This window comes from Molossus molossus, unplaced genomic scaffold, assembly GCF_014108415.1.
Source record: "Molossus molossus isolate mMolMol1 unplaced genomic scaffold, mMolMol1.p scaffold_m16_p_1, whole genome shotgun sequence".
In the NCBI taxonomy this organism is placed as follows: Eukaryota; Metazoa; Chordata; class Mammalia; order Chiroptera; family Molossidae; genus Molossus; species Molossus molossus.
In genome coordinates, this window is record NW_023425344.1 from 28,019,419 (window position 1) to 28,040,961 (window position 21,543).

At 38.1% G+C, this 21,543-nt stretch overlaps 2 protein-coding genes across 2 annotated transcripts in view; one reads left to right on the plus strand and one right to left on the minus strand.

Moving 5' to 3' along the window:
- The window catches only part of TMEM156 (transmembrane protein 156), a 42,595-nt gene that overhangs the window by 6,978 nt on the left and 14,074 nt on the right, over nt 1-21,543 (minus strand). Inside the window, exons 2-5 of the mRNA XM_036273841.1 lie at nt 14,162-14,431; nt 11,647-11,907; nt 8,383-8,502; nt 5,711-5,794 (exon numbers count right to left, since the gene is read on the minus strand). Of these exons, the coding sequence (XP_036129734.1) occupies nt 5,711-5,794; nt 8,383-8,502; nt 11,647-11,907; nt 14,162-14,431 (735 nt within the window). The remainder of the gene's footprint in view (nt 1-5,710; nt 5,795-8,382; nt 8,503-11,646; nt 11,908-14,161; nt 14,432-21,543) is intronic.
- Nucleotides 1-21,543, plus strand: part of KLHL5 (kelch like family member 5) — a 142,523-nt gene that overhangs the window by 4,089 nt on the left and 116,891 nt on the right. The gene's annotated exons all lie outside the window — the stretch shown is intronic.

The window sequence follows — 21,543 nt, forward strand, 5'->3', positions numbered from 1 at the left end:
GAACTTTAATACTGCTATACATCATTCTAACCTTTTCATAACATAAAAACATTGGCACTTTTGTGCAAGCCCAAGATAGCTAGTAGTCTTCCAGGGCTAATAAAACAATTATGGTAGCTTAAAATAGATTTCCATTATTCGAGGTGCCAACTCCCTACTATGTACAAAGCTCTGTCTGTTGTTGTTCACAGTGATCCTAAAACTGCTCATCTGCTCCAGGTCTGGCCAATGTGAAAATCATATGATGGGAAAATAAATTACTGCAAAATTATCTAGAATTAACAGCTAGAGAGGAAAAAAAAGTCATTCAACAGACAGCTGCCAATATTCTGAGCCACTGACTCAGTTTCCGGTCCATTCACACTGCAGATATCCTTAATAAGCCAAGGAATGAAACTGATGAAGTGTGTAACTATTTCCCTGTCATTATTTTGAATAGGCATTATCAAAAGTTATAATTTGGGGGAGGGAGAGTATTTAAAAGGTTTTTGTGGCAGCTGTTCTTTTGACATATTTACCTGATAAATATGTATTGGGCTCCTATTATGTGCCCTTACATTCAATGTGCTATGAGCTGGGATGTAGTGATGAGTACTATAAGATAGTGTCCTTGCACTCAATGAGCTGCCTGGCTCATGAAAGAGACATCAATCAAATAATAACACAAAAATATCAAATTGCAAGAGAAATAACTGCCACAAAGAGAGATTTGACCTAATCTGGGAGGTCCAGTGTGTTTTCCTGAGGAGGTGTCAGTTAAACTAGGGTTGGAGTTTACTAGACAAAGGCAAGGTGGGAGGAGGGGAGGTTTTACGGGGGAGGGGGGGTGCCAAGGGAGGCAGGATGGTTCAGGCAGGGAGAGTTTGTGCAAAGGTGGAGAAAGTGTTTATCTGCATATGTTTTATCATCAGTTCTTTCATACCTGGCATAAATGGCTGTCACATAAAGGCATTCAATGAATGAATAAAATAAATCACCCTTTTCTGCCTATAAATTTTTCATACTTATGAATTTCTTCCTGTGTATAGACTCACCCTCTGCATTTTGATCTATTCTGAAACCAAGCAGATGGCTATAACCTTTACTGTTTTATGCACTCAAATCTGTATTTTAAGAGTCATAAAAATCATAGTTAAGCAAGTAAAAATTGAATTTTTATGTTATCTTGCTTGGTTGCTAGACATCTGGCGCCAGTAATTTATCTTCTTTTCTGCAGGAAATGGAAATCTGCTTAATCTTTATTATACTGGCCATAAACATGTTGCAAATTATAATTTTACATTGCCATTAGTTTTGTCTGGGGGTAATACAAGTTACTGGGCCGTCCACTATTGGCATGTAGTGATTCTCTTTCTTGTTTATTTATTTCTTTTTTATTTTTTTTATTGTTCCATGTCTGCTTTATTTATCTATCTTTCTATGATATAAGTAATTCTCTTTCACAATAAAATTCCATTTTCTTTCATTCATGGTCCCTACAAACTCACCCCTATTAACTACAAAAATGTTACTTTGTGGATGGCTCACATTGTTTCACATAAGCTTCACCTTATAGAGGAAATGTTTCATTTCAGTTTCCAGTGTTAAATGGTAAAGAGCATGAAGGGTTTTGATCTATGGCTTGAACCAGCAGAGGCAAGCTCCCCAGTTCGCCATTGCCATTGGGGTGCTAGAAAGTGCATCCAGCCCTGGCCGGTTTGGCTCAGCTGTTAGAGCATCGACCTGCGGTCCTGAGAGACCCGGGTTCGGTTCCCGCTAGGGGCGCGTACCTCGGTTGCAGTTTGTCCCCGGCCCTGGTCGGTCGTGCGGGTGGCAGCCACTCGATGTGTTCCTTTCACATCGATGTTTCTTCTCTCTCTCTGTTCCTCTTTCTCCCTCCCACTCTACCTGAACAAAAAAATGGGAAAATGTCCTCGGGTGAGGATAAAAGAAAAAAAAAAAAAAATGCATCCAATGAGCAAAATTGAGTTTGCGCCCTGACTCTCCTAGGACCTGGCTGTGGGTCAGTGACTTAAACTCTCATAGCTTCAACTTTCTCATCAGGAAAAAAGTGAGGGTCTTAGGAAATAAAATAAAATAAAATGATGTGTGAGAAAGAACTGTGCATATGGAAGGTACTTAATGAGTTTTTATAATTTAATTGGTTTCTCTTCTCCTAAAACAACCAGCATCTCCATAACTGTGGTGTCAGCAATAGTGCTTGGTATATAGTCTGTGTTCAATTGACTTGGGTTGAATATCTGAAGGTGAAGAACTTCATGTTTTAAAATTTTCAGCATTTTTGATGAACATTGAGGGGAGAGATGACATGACCCGACCCCCCCCCCCAAGTGACCTTTGCAGCAGGAGTAAGTGGAAGCTCTGATCCCAGAGAACTGGTATTGGAATATTTGTTCATTAGCTGTCCAGCACGTGGATATCTCAGGGGGACTCTCAAGTGTGCAGGAAGCTAGAAGGGCAGATATTCCCGCTCTCAGCTTCCTGGCCCATACTCAGTCTGCTGCTCCCCCTTGGGACTTGCGATCCTGGCAGAGATGCAAAGCTGCCAGGTGGTCTAAAGGTAGCTTTGGCAGCTCAGGGGGAGTGTCCAGTGCTGGAGACACCAGCAGAGGCACGCTCACCAAACCATCCCCGTGGTGTGACTTTGGATTATGTTTTGCTGCTTGGCCTCTCTTAATTCCTTTTTCTTTTCAAAGCTCAGATCGCCTAACCTTCCTGCTGTTTCTATGGGTTCCCTATTGGTTCCCAATAAAATTCCTTTCTGCCAAGTCAGCCAAGTTGGTTTCTATTTGCATCCAATGATTTAGATCCTAGTCTACTGCCTCTGTCCCAGACTTGGTCTCCTACGTGGTCAATTCATTAAGCATTGTGTCTAGGGATACATTTCAGAGTTGCTTTTGCATTTCTCAAAATCTGTTTTTCAAATGGTCAGTGTTTTTCACTATTTTTTCATATCCTTAGCAATCCTATAAAGTGCTACATGTTCTTTAATGAAGTAAAGTTATGTTCCCTTTGATCATTCTTTGTCTGCTTGTTTCACCTTTCCCAACTCCCAAGATTCATTTCTTGTTCATCTGCTCCTTTTACTCCACACACGTTTCCCGTTCGCATTTGTGTGGTTTAATAAGCTTTTATTGTCCGTGAACTAGATGCCAGATATTATACTAGGGACAAGGATCCAAAGGTAAGTAAGACAAGAATCATCACCACCGGTGTGAAGATACTAGTCGAGTGAATAAAATGTGAAATAAATTAGTGCCAAGACAGGCAGTATATCCCACCATGCTTCTCAGAGCAAGGATGAAAATATTCGGGACAGATGGAAGCTTGGTATTGCATTCTGTACGACATCTTTTTCTACAGCACTGAGACTCGTTTATTCCATTGCTGTTTGCGGTGCCCCACTACGTGCCAGGCACTGTGCAGAGCCAGGGTCTTGGTAATCTCTCCTTATTCTGCTCTTGGCTTTTTGAGGTTGTAAGCTTATCCGTATCTCTGTGTGTACATGTGCAACAATACTTCCTTTGTAATACGTGAACAACTGGAGAGACATTCCGGAACATAAAGCCAGAGTCGACAGCCAGCGGCTCTGCTGAGTGTGACGACAGCCACTGCTCTCTTTGAACTACTTTATTTTTTAAACCCGTGTTACTGCTTCTCCAGAGAACCATGCTGGCACATTTTTTTCCTTACAGTCTCACTGCTGCCTATAATCCATCATTACAAAGAGAGGCCTTAAAAACAGCACTCGAGGGAGACATTATTTCTTTTCCATTTCTCTCTCGGAAAAAGCAACTTATAATGGGAGGAGGAAAAATTGCATTTAGATTAAAGGACTATAAATAACAAGAAAGAATCTACTTCTTTCTCCCTCTAAGAAGCTAAGCCTCAAAAGGACTCTTCGCTTTAAAAAAGGCCACCATCCCTTGGCCTGCTGTAAACATTAATATTATATGCCTGGTAATAAAGCCAGAGGATTTTTAGTGAGAGCTATTAAAGGGAAAGGATGGCTGAGGCAGGTTTCTCCGGTGAATGAAAATCACAGGCTCATAAATACAATGCGCGACAGTCCTGCGGTTAGCTAGAACTTTACGTTTGTGATTCCCTTCAGTTATCTATGTTGACAGAGGAAGTATTGACTTTTTCTCAGACAAGGATGCAATGCTCAAAATTATGACTTGAAAAGAGAAAAGATTGAGATTCCCTAAGACAACCAAAAAGCCCTACAGAGCCGGGTTAAAACATTCCCGGTGTATAAATGCCAGGCCCATGTAGTGGATAAGAGGGGACGCCAGGGGACCTGCCATTTTCTCCCTTCAAAAATTAATTTGCCATTGGAAGCAACCCTGTGATTTTTATTTCATTAACCAAACAAAATTGTCACTGACCACCCCAAATTTCCATCAATTTTCCCCACCTTTAGCTAGTATTCAATGACTATTTAGGTAATGCTTATTATTAGCCACAGATTAATAATTTTACTGCTAATGCTGAGAACAAAAAATCTAATTTTTAAAAAAGTCTTCACCAGAGGACATTTTCCCATTGCTTTTTAGATAGAGTGGGAGGGAGAAGGAAAAAAGGAGAGGGAGGGAGGAAGGGAGGGGGGAGGGGGAGGGGAAGAGAGAGAGAGAGAGAGAGAGAGAGAGAGAGAGATCAGTGTGAGAGACACATCAATTGATTGCCTCCTGCACAACGCCTCAGTCTGCGGGCCGACGTTCTAACCACTGAGCCAAACCGGCCAAGACCTAATTTTTTTAAGAGAGCTCTTTAGCTTCATCCAATCCAATTTGTCCTCAAGCCAGGGAGCTGAGTCCCTGCTAATTTAAATAGCTAAGGAGAACCTCAGGAGCTTAGTCCCCAGTGAAATGCTGTGCGAATCTCCACGTGGCTACAGATGCAGCTGCAGTGGGGGGCTCAGGATTTGTTCCATTTCCTTTCGGTTTTGAAAACAGTTTACACCCCAGACATGAAATTTCCTTATGTAACTTCTCACAAAGTACAGAGAGGTCTGCCCACTGGCTGCGCAGGAGGGGTTGTAGTAGTATCACTCATAATTCTGTGGTTTGCAGGGATTTGAGGATATCTTTCTTCCTGATGAAGAAGAGGGCTTTGCCCATGTCTTATTCTCCCTCTCTTTCTTTTTAATATGATTTGTCAGCGTGAATTCAGAAGGCGGCTTCACAATTTGAAGAAGGAGATGGAACCACAGCATCTGTGCTAACAGCCCCCTTGCTGCTCTAATTAGGATCCCCTTATTCCATTTCTATTTCTTGGGAGAGGAGAGGGGACTTAATTGGGACTATTAGAAGATCTCTTTACACAATGACACTCTGCTAAGTAAAGGCTCCAGCAAAAGCCGTGTCCACTCTACAATTACTTCTTGCAATTCTGAGGAATAATGGTATCTTGTCTCATTTAAAAATAAATCTGAGACTTATTCCTGATTGCTTTTTCTCCTCTGCCTACCCACAGGAATTTCTTCTTGCCAGTTGAGCAAACTTTCCATTATTTAAGGAGGTAGTTTTGATTGTAACTGTCCCCTGATAATAAGACATATTAAACTAGATATCATTTGCCCTCAGTTCCTTTCCTCCAGATACAAGGCTAATTTAAATGGGCTCAGATCTCATGATCTTGAGTTTCTATTGAAGTGGTGAAGCTTTGGCATTTCCTGAGCAGTGTTCTGTCCGCATGTCACAGAGCTCACCTGAAATTACCTGCATAGTCAATGTTTGGAGTTTGTCAGAATCACCTCTTCTTAAGAAAACAGATGAAAATTTGTATTTATGACCTATTCCAAGAAAAGAAATTAAATATTTAGATGGCAAATAGGCACATTCTTAAAGTAGATTCCTCCTGTGGAGTCAAAGGATTACCAAAGAAAGTGGGCCATTCACAGCAGGGCCTGGAATAGCAAGACATTAGGAGCTTTTTATTTTTCATGAACAAATACAGGTTTTTCTAAAACCAGTGGCTTCTCCACTGTCATAAAAGCTGTTATGTCATCTCCTCTAATGAAAAGCCCAGCTCTTATGTATAGAATGTTATCTTATTTATATTATTATATATACATAGCTATGCAGACTATTTAATGTATATTTAATATTTAATAATATTTCATGTCATACATGATGTGACTTTTCTATTACATGCTTGGATTTGTAAAGCAAGTCCTTGAACGCTGTTGAGCCTGACATGTGGGTAGATGTTCACAAGAACTGAATGTCACTCCCCACTACTCGTCTTTCTTGACACATTGTCTTTCTTGTTTCTCTCTCTCTTTCTTAATATATCATTATATGGAAAAATGGATCAAAAAACTGAAAACTAAGCACTATTTGCAAATAATATACATTTATTTAAAATAATATAATTTTCAAAACTAGAAAGATCCTGGGTCTTTTTTTTTTTTAATCCTCACTGGAGGATATTTTTCTATTTATCTTCAGATAGAGTGGGAGGGAGGGAGAAAGAGAGAGAGAGGAAGAGAGAAACATTGATGTGAGAGGGACACATCAACTGATTGCCTCCAAGCATGACACCAACCAGGGCTGAGGACAAACTGCAACCATGGTTCGTGTCCTTGACCGGAATCGGACCCGTGATCATTGGTCCACAGGCTGACACTCTAACTGCTGAGCCAAACCAGCCAGGACAAGACCCTCGGTCTTAATACTGACAGTTTATTAGCTGTATACCTTTGGGCAAAACACTTAACCTCCCTGAGGCTCAGGAGTTTGTTTGTTTCCTAACTATAAAATAAAAATAATAGCACACACCCTGTTTTCATACTTTGAGAATCTAGTGAAAATGGTTATTCTATAAATATACAATATTATAATTATTAGCCAAAGCATTTGGGGTCTTATAAACTAAGGTAGCAATGACACAACTTGATATGAAACTCTTCTCAGAAATATCTGCAACAAATACTTAGTTGAAAGAACTAATGGCACTTTCACTCAATCCTAGAGGCAACCATTTGTTCAGCCTACTAAAATGACTAACAGCCTTGCCTGGTCAAGAACATAAGAGCCTTGGGAAATAATACCAGCAGTACAATACTACTCTCCTTTATTGAGAATTACCATGCACTAGACATCGTGTTAAATTTCTTATGTAACCTCTTTAGTTCAATCCTTACTTCAACCCTGTATGGTAATAATGGTGATTAGTCTTGTTTTCCAGAGGAAGGAGACACTTGGAGACAGTAAGCGACTTGCTCAAAGTCACATAACTAGTAAGTGGTAGTACTAGGATTCTAACATATCTACCTATCTCCAAAGCCTAGTCTCATAATGATACATTTTTCTCCTGTCTTTAAGAGACCAAGTATTTTCAATCACGCCTGATATTCAGCCAGTATATGCATGGGCACACACTAGTAGAGCCAGTATGTGGATGAGTACATACCAACAGTGCAGATATATACACACCAGTAGGGCCACGGCAATAGTTAACATTCACTGTCCCTCCTGACAGGTGAGCATTGTATTAGTTATTAAATATTTTTAATACCATCCCTATTGTCCTGATTCCCAGTTCCACATTTTAGCTCAGCCCAGCCAAAAATCTACTGACACCCTCACATCCTTTTTTTTTTTTTTTAATCCTCACCGGAGGACATTTTTCCATTTTTTGTTCAGGTAGAGTGGGAGGGAGAGAGAGGAACAGAGAGAGAGAGAGAGAAAAACATCAATGTGAAAGGAACACATCGAGTGGCTGCCACCCGCACAACCGACCAGGGCCGGGGACAAACTGCAACTGAGGTACGCGCCCTTAGCGGGAACCGAACCCGGGTCTCTCAGGACCGCAGGCCGACGCTCTAACCGCTGAGCCAAACCGGCCAGGGCCACCCTCACATTCCTTAAAGCTTGGATCCCACTCCCCCTCATCACCTCCTGATTCCCAGTTCCACATTTTAGCTCAGCCCAGCCAAAAATCTACTGACATCCTCACATTCCTTAAAGTTTGGATCCCATTCCTCCTCATCACCTCAAGCCAGACTGCTCAAGATCTCCAAAGCTAAAATTCTTATCACCACTCCCTATCTCTCTACCTCTCTTCTGCCCTCACTTTCACTAAGCTCCTGCTTGGCATTCAGTTTATCCTCTCCTTTCAATTCACAAGTCTTCCTTCCCCTCCCATTCACTTGTCTGGGTAGTGATACATGAAGCTTCTTGAATGCTGGCATTGTGTCTTACTTAGGCTTATACTCCTAGAATCGCCACTTACACACAGTAGGTGTTCAGTAAATGGTAAATTGAACTAAAAAACAAAAACAAAACAAAACAAGAAATGGAATCTATAGATAAGATTAAGAGTTCCTTGAAACTAAATGGAGTGTCCCGAATGATGGATTTATTTCTCAATACTTACTCTGCCACTTCCGCACTTGCCTATGGACTTCAAGTATCTTGTGGATGATGAGGATGAGCAAAAATGTAAAAACTAATGCTACTAAAACATACCAAGTGATCTTCATGGAACAAAGGAAATCTGCAAAGAAAAAAATACAATAAAAATACAATGAAATTATGCAATAGATAAGATGCTTTGTGGTGGTGCAGCTGGGTTCTACTACATATTTTGCCCTTAACTAAAAAGCTAAATAATATATAACATCACTTTATAGGTCACCTGCTCTCCTGAATTCTTCCCTAATGTATTAAATGGGGGTATTAAATGAGGAACCTTAATCAGGTGGCTTCCAGGGATCCATTTAGTTCCAAAATCCTAGGGTTAATTTCACTTACAGGTTATGCTGGTGTTAGTTTCACTGTCATTTCTAACACTAGGTTAAGACCACAATATAGCCAAGCAGCCAAATATCATATGCTCAAATCAAGGAAGATGCATTGAGTATAAGGAGGATGGGAAAGAAAGGGAAAGATAGACAAAGAGAAAGGGCTGGGCTGGGCTGAGGCAGAGGAGATAAAAGAGGCCAGTGCAGATGAGTAATCAGACCTCCTCCCACAGGGGCTCTCACAGCGATGATCAATCAAGTGCGGGCATTAATTAAACATGCAGTTTATCCCAGCCTAAATTTAATGAAGGTAAAAACTTGGTCATTCAAATGACAGTGAGGCCACGCGGGAAGGATGGTCACTATCCAGCAATAGCTTAGTATGGTTTCCTTTGGTCCCATAGAGACACATTGGCCAGTCGACCTAGGAATCAGTGACCTAAATGAAAGCGACCTCATTATGTCTAAGACACAACTGTCTACTGACTTTCTAAGCTATCCCCTGGACCCTCTTTCTTGCACACAAAACACAGCTAGTATTTATTCAACTTGACAAGATACATGACTTGTGTATACCCTTGGATGACTGCCCTTGTAGTGTTCATGATCTAAGCATCCATTTCACAGGACGCCCTCCATGGGCAGATGTACATTACATAAGTAGTCAACATTTATTTAGAGGAGAGGCTGAATGGAGAAAAGGTAAAAGTTGAATGTGATGGCAGCAGTGATGACTATCACTGCACGATAGTCAACAGCCAAACCTGCATTTCTTACTCGTCAAGATAAAAGCATGCCATTAACTGAAATAGAAGATTTGCAGTGCCAAGGTGGGTCCAACGACCAAGGTGTCACTGGGCAGTGATCAAGCCATAAGGAAAAGAACCATACATTCACCAACTTTATATTGCAAGAGCGGAATGTGCATAATTGGGGCTAAGCCAGCCAGAACACCCACCAACGCATCAGTATGAACACAGAAGACTGTGTCTCCCACATCCCATGTTGAGCACCTTCCCCACATCCCTGCAGCCATCTGGGAGAGAACCAAGGAAAAACAGACAAGAATCTGGAAAAAATCTAAAGAGATGGTTTAAATTATTGTTTCAGAGTAAATTTACCAAACTGAACTACATTTAGCTTTATTCCCTGAGATACGGCTCTTAAAGAAGACCACATTAGTCTTCACAGCAGAGTAAAACATGAATACTTTTTAAATCTTCTACACATGACAAAATTGATATCATTTTTCCAGAATGCAAGAGTACTATTTATGTACCCCTGTTACCTTTCTGAATTAGGGACAAAAAAAATCAACTATCATTTCATTCTGACTAGAATTTAGGAATTTTGCCATTAACACCAAAATAAATCCTTAAAATCATAATAACAGAAATGCTTATTTTTCCTTTATATTTTAGAAAATATAAAAAGTGATGAAATAGCTACATAAATGTACATTGAAATAAATGTTTTAGTACCTATAATCCAAACCTCTTTATCTTTTAGATTTCATCATAGTCACCTTCCCCATGCAGCCTTCCAAAACCTGCCTTCCAACCTCATTCTTCAATCAGAGGAAGTTGATTTTCTCATATCCTCTCCTATGCCCCCCACACACCCTGAAATAACCACTAATAGCAGAGACTGGAGGACCCTGGGCAAACTAATTCACAGAAGAAATTTCTCTGAAGTCATACATTTTATTGTAAAAATGCATACATATTGTATATTTGTGTTTGCTTTAAAATAAACATAAGATTTTTTAAAATAGTAGCCTCAAAAATAATTATACCTTTAGAAAAACATTCTGAAGTCATCTGAAATGCTCCCATACACCTAGGACATCCCAAACCACAATAAATTACTCTGCCATGGTACCTGTTGCACTGAATGCACTTGCTTGATTGCTTTACATTATCTGTCTCTGTGTCCCAATGTCTGGAACACTGCTTGGCATACGGCAGGCTCTCATTAAATGGTAGATCATGAAATACTCTTCAAGTGGGGCACACTGCTTTGTAAAAGGATCGATTGTGGTAATTCAGAAGAGGGTGACTAGGAAGTTAATCAGCCTCAAACAGAGCTAAGATATATGTAAGTTTCATCTTTTGGGCTCCTACACTCCCCCCAACTCATCCAGTCACCCAAAGTGCCTAATCTACACCTTGACTATCTTCTCAGCTTTACATCAAAAATCCCACTTAAGCCCTGGCCGGTTTGGCTCAGCGGTTAGAGCGTTGGCCTGCGGTCCAGAGAGACCCGGGTTTGGTTCCCGCTAAGGGCATGTACCTGGGTTGCAGTTTGTCCCCGGCCCCTGGTTGGTCATGTGGGTGGCAGCCATTCGATGTGTCCCTTTCACATCGATGTTTCTTTCTTTCTCTCTGTTCCTCTCTCTCCCTCCCACTCTACCTGAACAAAAAAATGGAAAAATGTCCTCAGGTGAGGATAAAAAAATAAAATAAAATCCCACTTAATGCAGGCTTGGTTCTCAGTTCTAAGAGAGGACATATTAAATCAATTCAAAATAAGATGTTAATAGCATATCACAATGAAGATGGACTTTTACATTTCAAAATAAATCTCAACCTTTCATACTCAACTGTGGTAGTATTACTTTAAGCACGCCTAATATGCATGTCCGAAATTTATTTTAGGGCAAAGTGTCTTTCTAGTGACCCTCAAATCACAACCCATAGATGCTTCTTCTGCCTCCAGGTACAGTTGGGCCCCAAAAAGAGCACATTTTGTGGGGGGAGGGGGGAACAGATAAAAGGGCTAACATTTTCCCAGCCATATTATTTCAATAAAATCTTCAACCATTTGACTTTCAGTGAAGTTAATGTCAGAGCTCCTATATAATTTCTCCTTTCCCTCTAATTTCCCTTTAAACTTACTTTTTACATCCATTTCTAGGTGCAAAGAAATGTGTATACAATTATTTGGATAATTCATAATTCCACAAGTATAGTTTATAGACTTTTCCTTGGTTGGATCTTCCTCCATGATTGCTGAACTTCTAGTGTCTGTTTTTAGATTACAGCTAATGTTATATTCCTCCAAGCGGTCAACTGTAGGAGCTACCGTGAAATTAAAATGTTGACAAGGTGAATGAAAATCATTTGCGGTCGCTTCCGTGGATCCTCTCAGGATAAGAACTAGAAAAAGATTAGGAAAATGTTATTCGCAAAGTAGTAATACGTAGTAAGAAAACAATACAACTCAAAACTAAATCTCTTCTTCCCTATATAAAAAAAGTAGGAACAAAAAATTACCTGCACCAAAAATAACGATTAAAGGGCTTACATTTTATTTTAAGATGGTGAAAACCTGGTTGAAATAGAATCAGAGCATCTCAAAGAAGTCACAAATATTTCCCTGACAACTTGTGGAACAGATTTTATTTTTAAAAATTGTCACTGCAATATTTCTCGTGCCACATCACACTAGTTTGCTGGGGCTGCCCTCACAAAGCACCATAACCTGGGTGGCTGCAGTAACAGACGTGTACTGTCTCACAGTTCTGAGGCTAGACTTCCAAGAGGAAGGGGATGGCCGACTTGCTTCTTTCTGAGGGCTCCAAGGGTAACCTGTGCCAGGCCTCTCTCCAGGCTTCTGGTGGTTTGCTGTCAATTGGCTTGTAGAAGCATCGCCCCGCTCTCTGCCCTGATCTTTACATGGCACTCTCCCTGTGTGCTTGTCTGTGTTCACATGTCCCCTTTCTATAAGGACACCAGTCATATCGGGTTAGGGCCCACCCAAGATCGACCTCATCTTAACTAATTACATCTGCAACAACCCTTTTTTCAAATAATATCACATTCGGAGACACCGGGGTTTAGGACTTTAATATAACTGAACCCATAACACACACGTGAACCTAAAATTTTGTCGCTAACAACATAGAGAGTTTAATGTCTTTCACCTTGAATCTGGGTGAGAGGGTTTGTGACAAATGTAACTAATCAAATGCAGAGGAGGAGAGCCTGCTTGGCGAAGCCAGAAAAGGTGAAGCAATACCTCCCTTGTTCCCTGGAACATAATGCTGGGGCCTGGAACCACTATCCAACAGTTCGGCAACTTACGGTCATCATGCTGTGAGGAAGCCCACACCAGCCCCAGAGGAAAGACCGCATAGAAAACCTCGGAGGAAAAACCTCAAGAGAGAGCAGGGCACACCTGCCTCTAGCGGCTCAGCCCCTCTGCTTTGGCTCCAGTCACTGTGTAACTCCACTGTATGAAATGCTCCCAGCAAGAAATGCCCAGTTATGCCCATTCTGAATCCCTGACCCAACAAAAAAGAAAAGGAATAATAAAATGATTGCTGTTGTTTTAAGCCACTGAGTTTTGGGATGACTTGTTTCCCAGCCATAGCAACTGAGAGAAGTTGTCAATGCTTGTTCTCACTCTTCCAAGAGGCAGAGAAATAGCTCCTGTGAGCTACCAACTCTTGATACACAAGGTATTTCCCCAATTTGCTTTCTGCTGATTTGACCCAGAACCCTGCAATAGTTATAGCACTACTTGAAAAAGAACTCAGAAGAAGACATCTCCATTGCACTTCATCCAAAGTCAGTGCCAAGAAATCTTGTTCCCATTTTTAAATAATGGGGGGAAATGCCAATATAGAGCAAAAGAAGCACTCTTGCTATATTGGTATAAGCAATACTTTTTATGCTTAGGTTTAAGGCAACCAATATATTTTATGACTATAAGTGAATTATTTAATTTCTCAATGATCCAAATCAATACAATTTAATTAAATAATATATATTGATCACATAATAAATTTAAGGTTCAATTAGACCCTACAGATAATACATAGTTATTCTTTTTTTGTTCATGTATTTATTAAATAAACACTTGAGTGCCTAATGTGAGACATTACGCTAAGATATAGAAATACACTAGTGAACAAAGACAAAGTCCTTGCCATCAAGATGCTCATTGAATAGTTAGAAAAGTAAAAGACAACTCATATACAGTGGATAGGTGTTAAGCAGGAATAGTTACAAATATATCAAGAATTCAATGACTCCTTGTAGAATTAAAGTGTGAGGTTTTTTTTACTATGAGAATCTACAAGTTTATTTAGGATTTTTAAAATTCACATTATTAAATTCATTTTCTTAAATTCAATACCTTTGAAAAAGCATGTTAAATAATCCTTTAACCATCAAATGCATGTGAATTTTAAGAATAGATGTTTTGTTTTTTGTAAATCAAAGTAAACCAAGAAAGAGTAATATCTCAAAGCCCTTCAAGTCACTCATCAAGGGCCACCCCAGGGAGCGCTCCAATGCCAATGGGCCTAAAATCGGAATATATTATTAATACCTTTTTTTTTTTTTTTAACAGAGTAAAGTCATTTATCCTTGATAAATTTTATTCTCACTTTCTCTTTGCATTTACCTTTTGATGTTTGTTCCTGAGAAATAAAATCCATGTTTCCTTTAGACTCACAAACCAAACACGAGGAGCACATTTTAAATTCACTTGTGATATCTTGACACATCCTGGTGATGTTTTGAAAGTTAGAGTGATTTAGGAAAAAAGCTATCATGGTCTGAGTTTTCCTTACTGGTTGCAGAAAAGTCACAAAAGAAAAATTTAAGGAGGAGCGTGAATAGGTGAGATTAGGTTGTAAACACGTTGCCAGACATGATAGATCCAACATGTTTCCTATAAAGGGGAAAAAACAAAAACAACTTTCTTTATTGTGAAATTTTTAATTTTAAGCATTCAAATAAATATAAAATAAAAGCTGCAGTTTTTCTTAGGCGGCTTCAGTACATTTTAGCTTATCATCAGACAAGACTTTGTATTTGCATGAATTAACAATAGCTACTCCATTTAAATATATATTTTTTAAGTTATCAACATTCTGTATTAATTTTCAGTCAATAGTCCTTATAGAGAAGTGCTTGGAAATCTTAGCATTTAAACCACTCTCTTCTGGAAAAGTTTTAATGCACAAACCTTAGGTCCCTCCGAATTCATCTGTCCTACACTAGAGGTTCAAGTCAATTGCATGAAGTTGAATAGGAAATGGAAAACATGAACAGTCTCTATTAGTTTCCAAGGGCTGTGTAACAAGTTACTATAACCTTGGTGGTTCAAAACAAGAAATTCCTTCTCTTACAGTTCTGCAAGCCAGAAAGAAGTTCGATACCAGTTTTACTGGTCTAAAATCTAGGTGTCTGCAAGACAACACTCCCCTTAAAGTCCTAGGGAAGATCTGTTCCTTGCCTCTCTTCCAGCTTTGGTGGCTGCTGGCATTCCTTGGCTTGTGGCTGTATCACTCCAAACTCAGCCTATGTGGTACCATTGCCTTCTCCCCTGTGTCTCTATCTTCTATTCTCCTGTCTGGGTCAAATCTCCATGTGCCTCTCATATAAGGACACTTGGGATTGGATTAAGGTTCACTCGGATAATCTCCCCATCTCAAGATCCTTAACTTAATCACATCTGTAGAGACCCCTTTTCCTTATAAGGCAGCATTTATAGGCTCTAAGGATTAGCACCTAACATGTTTGGGTGGCCATTATTCAACCAACCTGAACTCCAAATATGAAACTTAACAGGATGACATAATTTGTATTTTTGTCTGAAGAGAAACATCAGATATGGAAATGGTGATATGAACAGAAAAAACATTCAGTTCAAAACAAAAGACAAAGAGTCTAGTGCTATATTTGTCATTAGCCAAGACTCTTGAACGGTTCAATCTCCATGAGTCTCATTTTCTCATCAGTAAAATAGAGATCATAACTTTAGATTCTGTTAACCTCATGGGGTTATCGTAGCGTCAAATGGTATAATACATATGAAAACACTTTTGAAATATGTATAAATGTGTATTATTTAAAATGCAAACCCATATTCCAAAGTAAAAATTAAATATTCCTTCTTCATTTAGGATAGGATTGTCTATGATTTAATTCACACAAGTAATTAAAGCTCACTATATAAAAATTGGGAATCCCTAATTAGCAGTAGTGATCAACTAAGGAATAAGGAAACTTTCTTTCAGATATTCCTGTCTGACGCTCATTTGCTAGAAATAAGTAACGTGCTCAGTTCCACCTTTATATGTCTTTCTTTACCATTTCTCATGTAATCATATAGGACAAAACACTATATTTTAAAATTTTTCTACATAATGTGGAGCATAATAGAAAATTACTCCATTTTTTAGAATGATCACTTCTAGTCATACATCTTGGTTCTAACTTAAAAGAAAAACCAAGCTCTCTATTGACATTAATTTTTTTTACTTGTGGAATTTGTACTTTAATGCTAATTCCTTAAGTGTTTTATTACTGATAATATTTTTACGATTTAATAAATTAAAGGCTCATTACACTCTGCATTTGAAATTGCTTCTATAATAATTCACATGTGATTTCTAGCTACAAATACATTTCATACTTGAGTTGCTATACAGTTTTTTGGGGGGCTATATTATTCAAACACATGATTTTATAATATACCTATACACAAAGTTGTAACCAAATAGTAACTAATTTTAAAAACATTGTCTTCAATAGCAATGTCCCAGGAGGGAGATAGAAATGCACTATCTGATGGAACGGTAGCTCTTTTTATATTGCTAAAATACATGAAAAACTTATTTCTTGTCATCTTTCCATTTTCCTCACTGGAATTTTTCATCTTATAAAATGTTCAACTTTTTGAATTTATATTATTATGCTATGACCTAGAAGGAAGATAGAGAAATTTTACTGTCAATATTGCAGTCTTATCCAATAAGTGATCAACTAGGCTTTTTAGAATTGATGATATATCCTTTACATTTGGCTATGAGGTCATTTTATGATGGTTTTAAAACCTTAGTTTAAAATACTTCAATTGGAAAATAAGTACGGGACATATCCTTCCCTGGTATAATTTTAATAAAGAAATTTATTCTACTCAATCATTTTTGTTATCAGATGGACTATGATCTCATCTCCATAAATATGATTTATGAATTTAACTACTGCTATTAATACTACTGGGAATCAGACATCTAAATTCTCACTCCCAGAGATAGAAATGCATTCCAGAATTACCCCACTACTAAGACTGCAATCTCTCAAAGTATAGAGAATAGTAAAGAACTAGAAAAACGTATTACTGAGTATAGGACAAATGTCCAAGTCAGTTATTTTTTTTCTTTTTAAAGAAAAGCAAAGAAACATGAACAATCTTTACTTTCTTTTTTTACTTTTATTATATACACATAATACATAAGCATATATAACATGTATTGTGCCAGTTAAATAATTATAAACCAAACACCATGTGTCTATCACACATTAAGAAAAAGGATATTACCAATATCTCTGAAGCACCCTACCCTTCCCATCCCTGCACACTCCTTCTTTCTCAAAATTCGCTATCATGAGTTTTGTGTGTATCACCCCTTTGCTTTATCTTAGAGTATTTCCAAAGTGTATATATTCCTAAATAGCATTGCTTTATTTAGCATATTTTAAAACTGTATACATATATATGGAATATACCGAATGTATTCACCTATGACTTGCTTTTTTTGCTTAATATGTTTTAATCATGTTGCTGTAGATAATTATTTGTGGTATTCGTTTGAATGAATATACCACAATTTATTCATTCTCTGACAGTGAACATTTGGTTTTTTTTCCAATTATTGTTGATTTGAATAAAGCTGCTATGAACTATGACTCTCATATGTGGTGGGAATGTACAACAGTACAACCACTTTGGAAAAAAGATGTTCATGTTCTTTTAGTTAAACATACATTTACAATATCACCCAACAAATCTACTCCTAGGAATTTACACAAGAGAAAAAAAAAAAAAATATATATATATATATATATATATTCACACACATACCTATAAATGAATATTCATGGCAGCATTTTTATTTATAATAGCCAAAAAATAGAAACAATTCTTTTTTTTTATTAATTAATTTATTTTTGTTACAGATGTTTCTCCTTTTTTCCTCATTGACACCCTCCTCCCCCGCCCTCCCCACCCTGTCCCCAGCTTTGTTGTCCATGTCCATTGGTTATGTATACATACATATAAGTTCTGTCGTTTATCTCTTTCCTCCACCCCAACCCCTCTTCAGGGGATTGTCGGTCTGTACCCTACTTCAACGTCTCTGGGACTACCCTGTTCTTCAGACTGTTATGTTCATTATATTCCACAAATAAGTGAGATCACGTGATACTTGGCTTTCTCTATTTGGCTTGTATCACTGAGGATAATACTTTCCAGGTTCCTCCATGTCGAATCAAAGAATAAGAGATCTTTCTTCTTACAGCTGCATAGTACTCCATTGTGTATATGTACCACTGCTATTTTATCCAATCGTCTACTGATGGACACTTGGGCTGTTTCCAGATCTTAGCTATTGTAAATAGTGCTGCTACAAACATGTGGGGACATATATTCTTTCTGATTGGTGTTTCAGGCTTCTTAGGGTATATTCCTAGAAGCGGGATTACTGGGTCAAATGACAATTCAATTTTTAATTTTTTGAGGTAACACCATATTGTTTTCTATAGTGGCTGCACCAGCCTGCATTCCCACCAGCAGTATACTAGAGTCCCCTTTTCTCTACAACCTCGCCAACACTTGTTTGATGATTTGTTGATGGCGGCCATTCTGACAGGTGTGAGGTGATACCTCATTGTTGTTTTAATTTGCATTTCTCTGATGATTAGTGATGTTGAGCATTTCTTCATATGTCTTTTGGCCATTTGTATGTCCTGTTTGGAGAGGTGTCTATTCAGCTCCTCTGCCCATTTTTTGATTGGGTTCTTTGTCTTCCCTTTGTTGAGTTGTATGAGTACTCTATATATTTTGGAAATTAACCCCTTATCTGATGTATCATTGGCAATGATGCTCTCCTATAAAGTGGGGTGCCTTTTCATTTTGGTGGTTGTTTCTTTTGCTGTGCAGAAACTTTTGAGTTTGATGTAGGCCCGTGTGTTCATTTTCTCCTTTGTTTCTGTTGCCTTAGGTGATGTATCAGTGAAAATTCTGTTGTGTATGATGTCTGAAATTTTGTTGCCTACATTTTCTTCTAGGATTTTTATGGATTCATGGGTCACATTTATGTCTTTTATCCATTTTGAGTTTATTCTTGTGTATGGTGTAAGTTGATGGTCTAGTTTCATTTTTTTGCATGTAGCTGTCCAATTTTCCCAACACCATTTATTGAAGAGGCTGTCTTTACTCCACTGTATGCTCTTGCCACCTTTGTCAAATATTGATTGAGCATATTGTCTTGGGTCCATTTCTGGGTTCTCTATTCTGTTCCACTGGTCTATATGCCTGTTCTTGTGCCAGTACCAGGCTGTTTTGATTACAGTGACTTTGTAGTATATCCTGAAATCTGGTAATGTGATCCCTTCTACTTTGTTCTTCTTTTTCAAGATTGCTGTTTCTATTCAGGGTCTTTTTTGGTTCTATATGAACTTTTGAAGTATTTTTTCTAGTTCTGTGACATATGTAGTTGGTATTTTGATGGGGATTGCATTGAATCTATAGATTGCTTTGGGTATTATGGACATTTTAATGATGTTAATTCTTCCTATCCATGAACAAAGTATGTGCTTCCACTTTTTTGTATCTTCCTCTATTTCTTTTTTCAATGTCCTATAGTTTTCTGTGAATAGGTCCTTTATTTTTTTGGTTAAGTTTATTCCTAGGTATCTTAAATTTTTTTGCCATGATGATAAATGGGATTGTTTTTTCAGTTTCTCTTTCTATGAGTTCATCATTGGTGTATAAGAATGCCATTGATTTCTTGACGTTAATTTTGTATCCTGCTACTTTGCCAAATTCATTTATTAAGTCTAGTAGATTTTTGATGGAGTCTTTAGGATTTTCTACGTATAATATCATGTCATCTGCGAATAATGATAGTAGATTCACTTCATCCTTTCCAATTTAGATCCCTTTTATTTTTACTTCATGTCTGATTGCTGTGGCTAAGACTTCCAGTACTATGTTAAATAAGAGTGGTGAAAGTGGGCATCCTTGTCTTGTTCCTGTTATTAAGGAAAATGCTTTACTTTTTGCCCATTGAGTATGATGTTGGCTGTAGGTTTTTTACATATGGCCTTCATTATGTCGAGATATGATCCCTCTATTCCAAAATTGCTGAGTGTTTTTATCAGAAAAGGGTGCTGTATTTTGTCAAATGCTTTTTTAGCATCTATAGATATGATCATACTATTTTTGTCTTTCATTTTGTTTATTTGGTGTATCCCATTTATTGATTTGTAAATATTGTACCAGTCTTGAATCCCTGGGATAAATCCCATTTGGTTATGGTGAATATTTTTTTTTGATGTACTGCTGGATCCAATTTGCAGTATTTTGTTAAGGATTTTGGCATCTATGTTCATCAGGGATATTGGCCTGTTGTTTTCTTTCTTTGTAGTGTCTTTTTCTGGTTTTGTAATTAGAATTATGCTGGCCTCATAAAACGAGTTTGGAAGGCTTCCTTCTTCTTGAATTTTTTGAAATAGTTTTAGGAGAATGGTTATTAGTTCTTCTTTGAATGTTTGGTAAAATTCCCCCATGAAGCCATCTGGGCCTGGGCTTTTGTTTGCTGGGAGAATCTTGACTACGTCTTCAATTTTTTTAGTTGTTATTGGTCTGTTCAAGTTTTCTATCTCTGCCCAGTTCAGTTTTGGGAGGCTATGTGTTTCTAGAAATTTGTCCATTTTGCTTAGATTGTTGAATTTGTTGACATATAATTGTTCATAATATTTGTTCACAATCCTTTGTATTTCTGTGGTGTCAGTTATTATTTCCCCTCTTTCATTTCTGATTTTTTTGTGTGTTTAGTTTTGTTTTTTAAATTTTATTTTTGTTACAGATGTTTCTCCTTTTTTACCCCATTGCCACCCTCCTCCCCATCCCTCCCGCCCCGTCCTCGGATTTGTTGCCCATGTCCATTGGTTATGCATATATGTATATAAGTTCTTCGATTTATCTCTTCCCACCTCCCATCACCCCCTCTTTGGAGGGTTGTCAGTCTGTACCCTACTTCCGTCTTTCTGGGTCTACCCTATTCCTCAGATTTTTATATTCATTATATTCTATATATAAGTGAGATCATGTGGTATTTGTCTTTTTCTGCTTGGCTTGTTTCACTTAGGATAATACTTTCTAGTTCCTTCCATGTGGTCTCAAAGGATAAGTGATCTTCCTTTCTTACAGCTGCATAGTACTCCATTGTGTATATGTACCACTGCTTTTTTATCCATTCGTCTACTGATGAACATTTGGGCTCTTTCCAGATCTTAGCTATTGTAAATAGTGCTGCTACAAACATGTGGGGACATATATTCTTTCTGATTGGTGTTTCAGGCTTCTTAGGGTATATTCCTAGAAGCGGGATCACTGAGTCAAATGGCAGTTCAATTTTTAATTTTTGAGGTAACACCATATTGTTTTCTATAGTGGCTGCACCAGCCTGCATTCCCATCAGCAGCACACTAGAGTCCCCTTTTCTCCACACCCTCGCTAACATTTGTTTGATGATTTGTTGATGGCAGCCATTCTGACAGGTGTGAGGTGATACCTCATGGTTGTTTTAATTTGCATCTCTCTGATGATTAGTGATGTTGAGCATTTCTTCATATGTCTCTTGGCCATTTGTATGTCCTGTTTGGAGAAGTGTCTATTCAGTTCCTCTGCCCATTTTTTGATTTGTCTTCTTTGTCTTCCTTTGTTGAGTTGTATGAGTACTCTATATATTTTGGAAATTAACCCCTTAT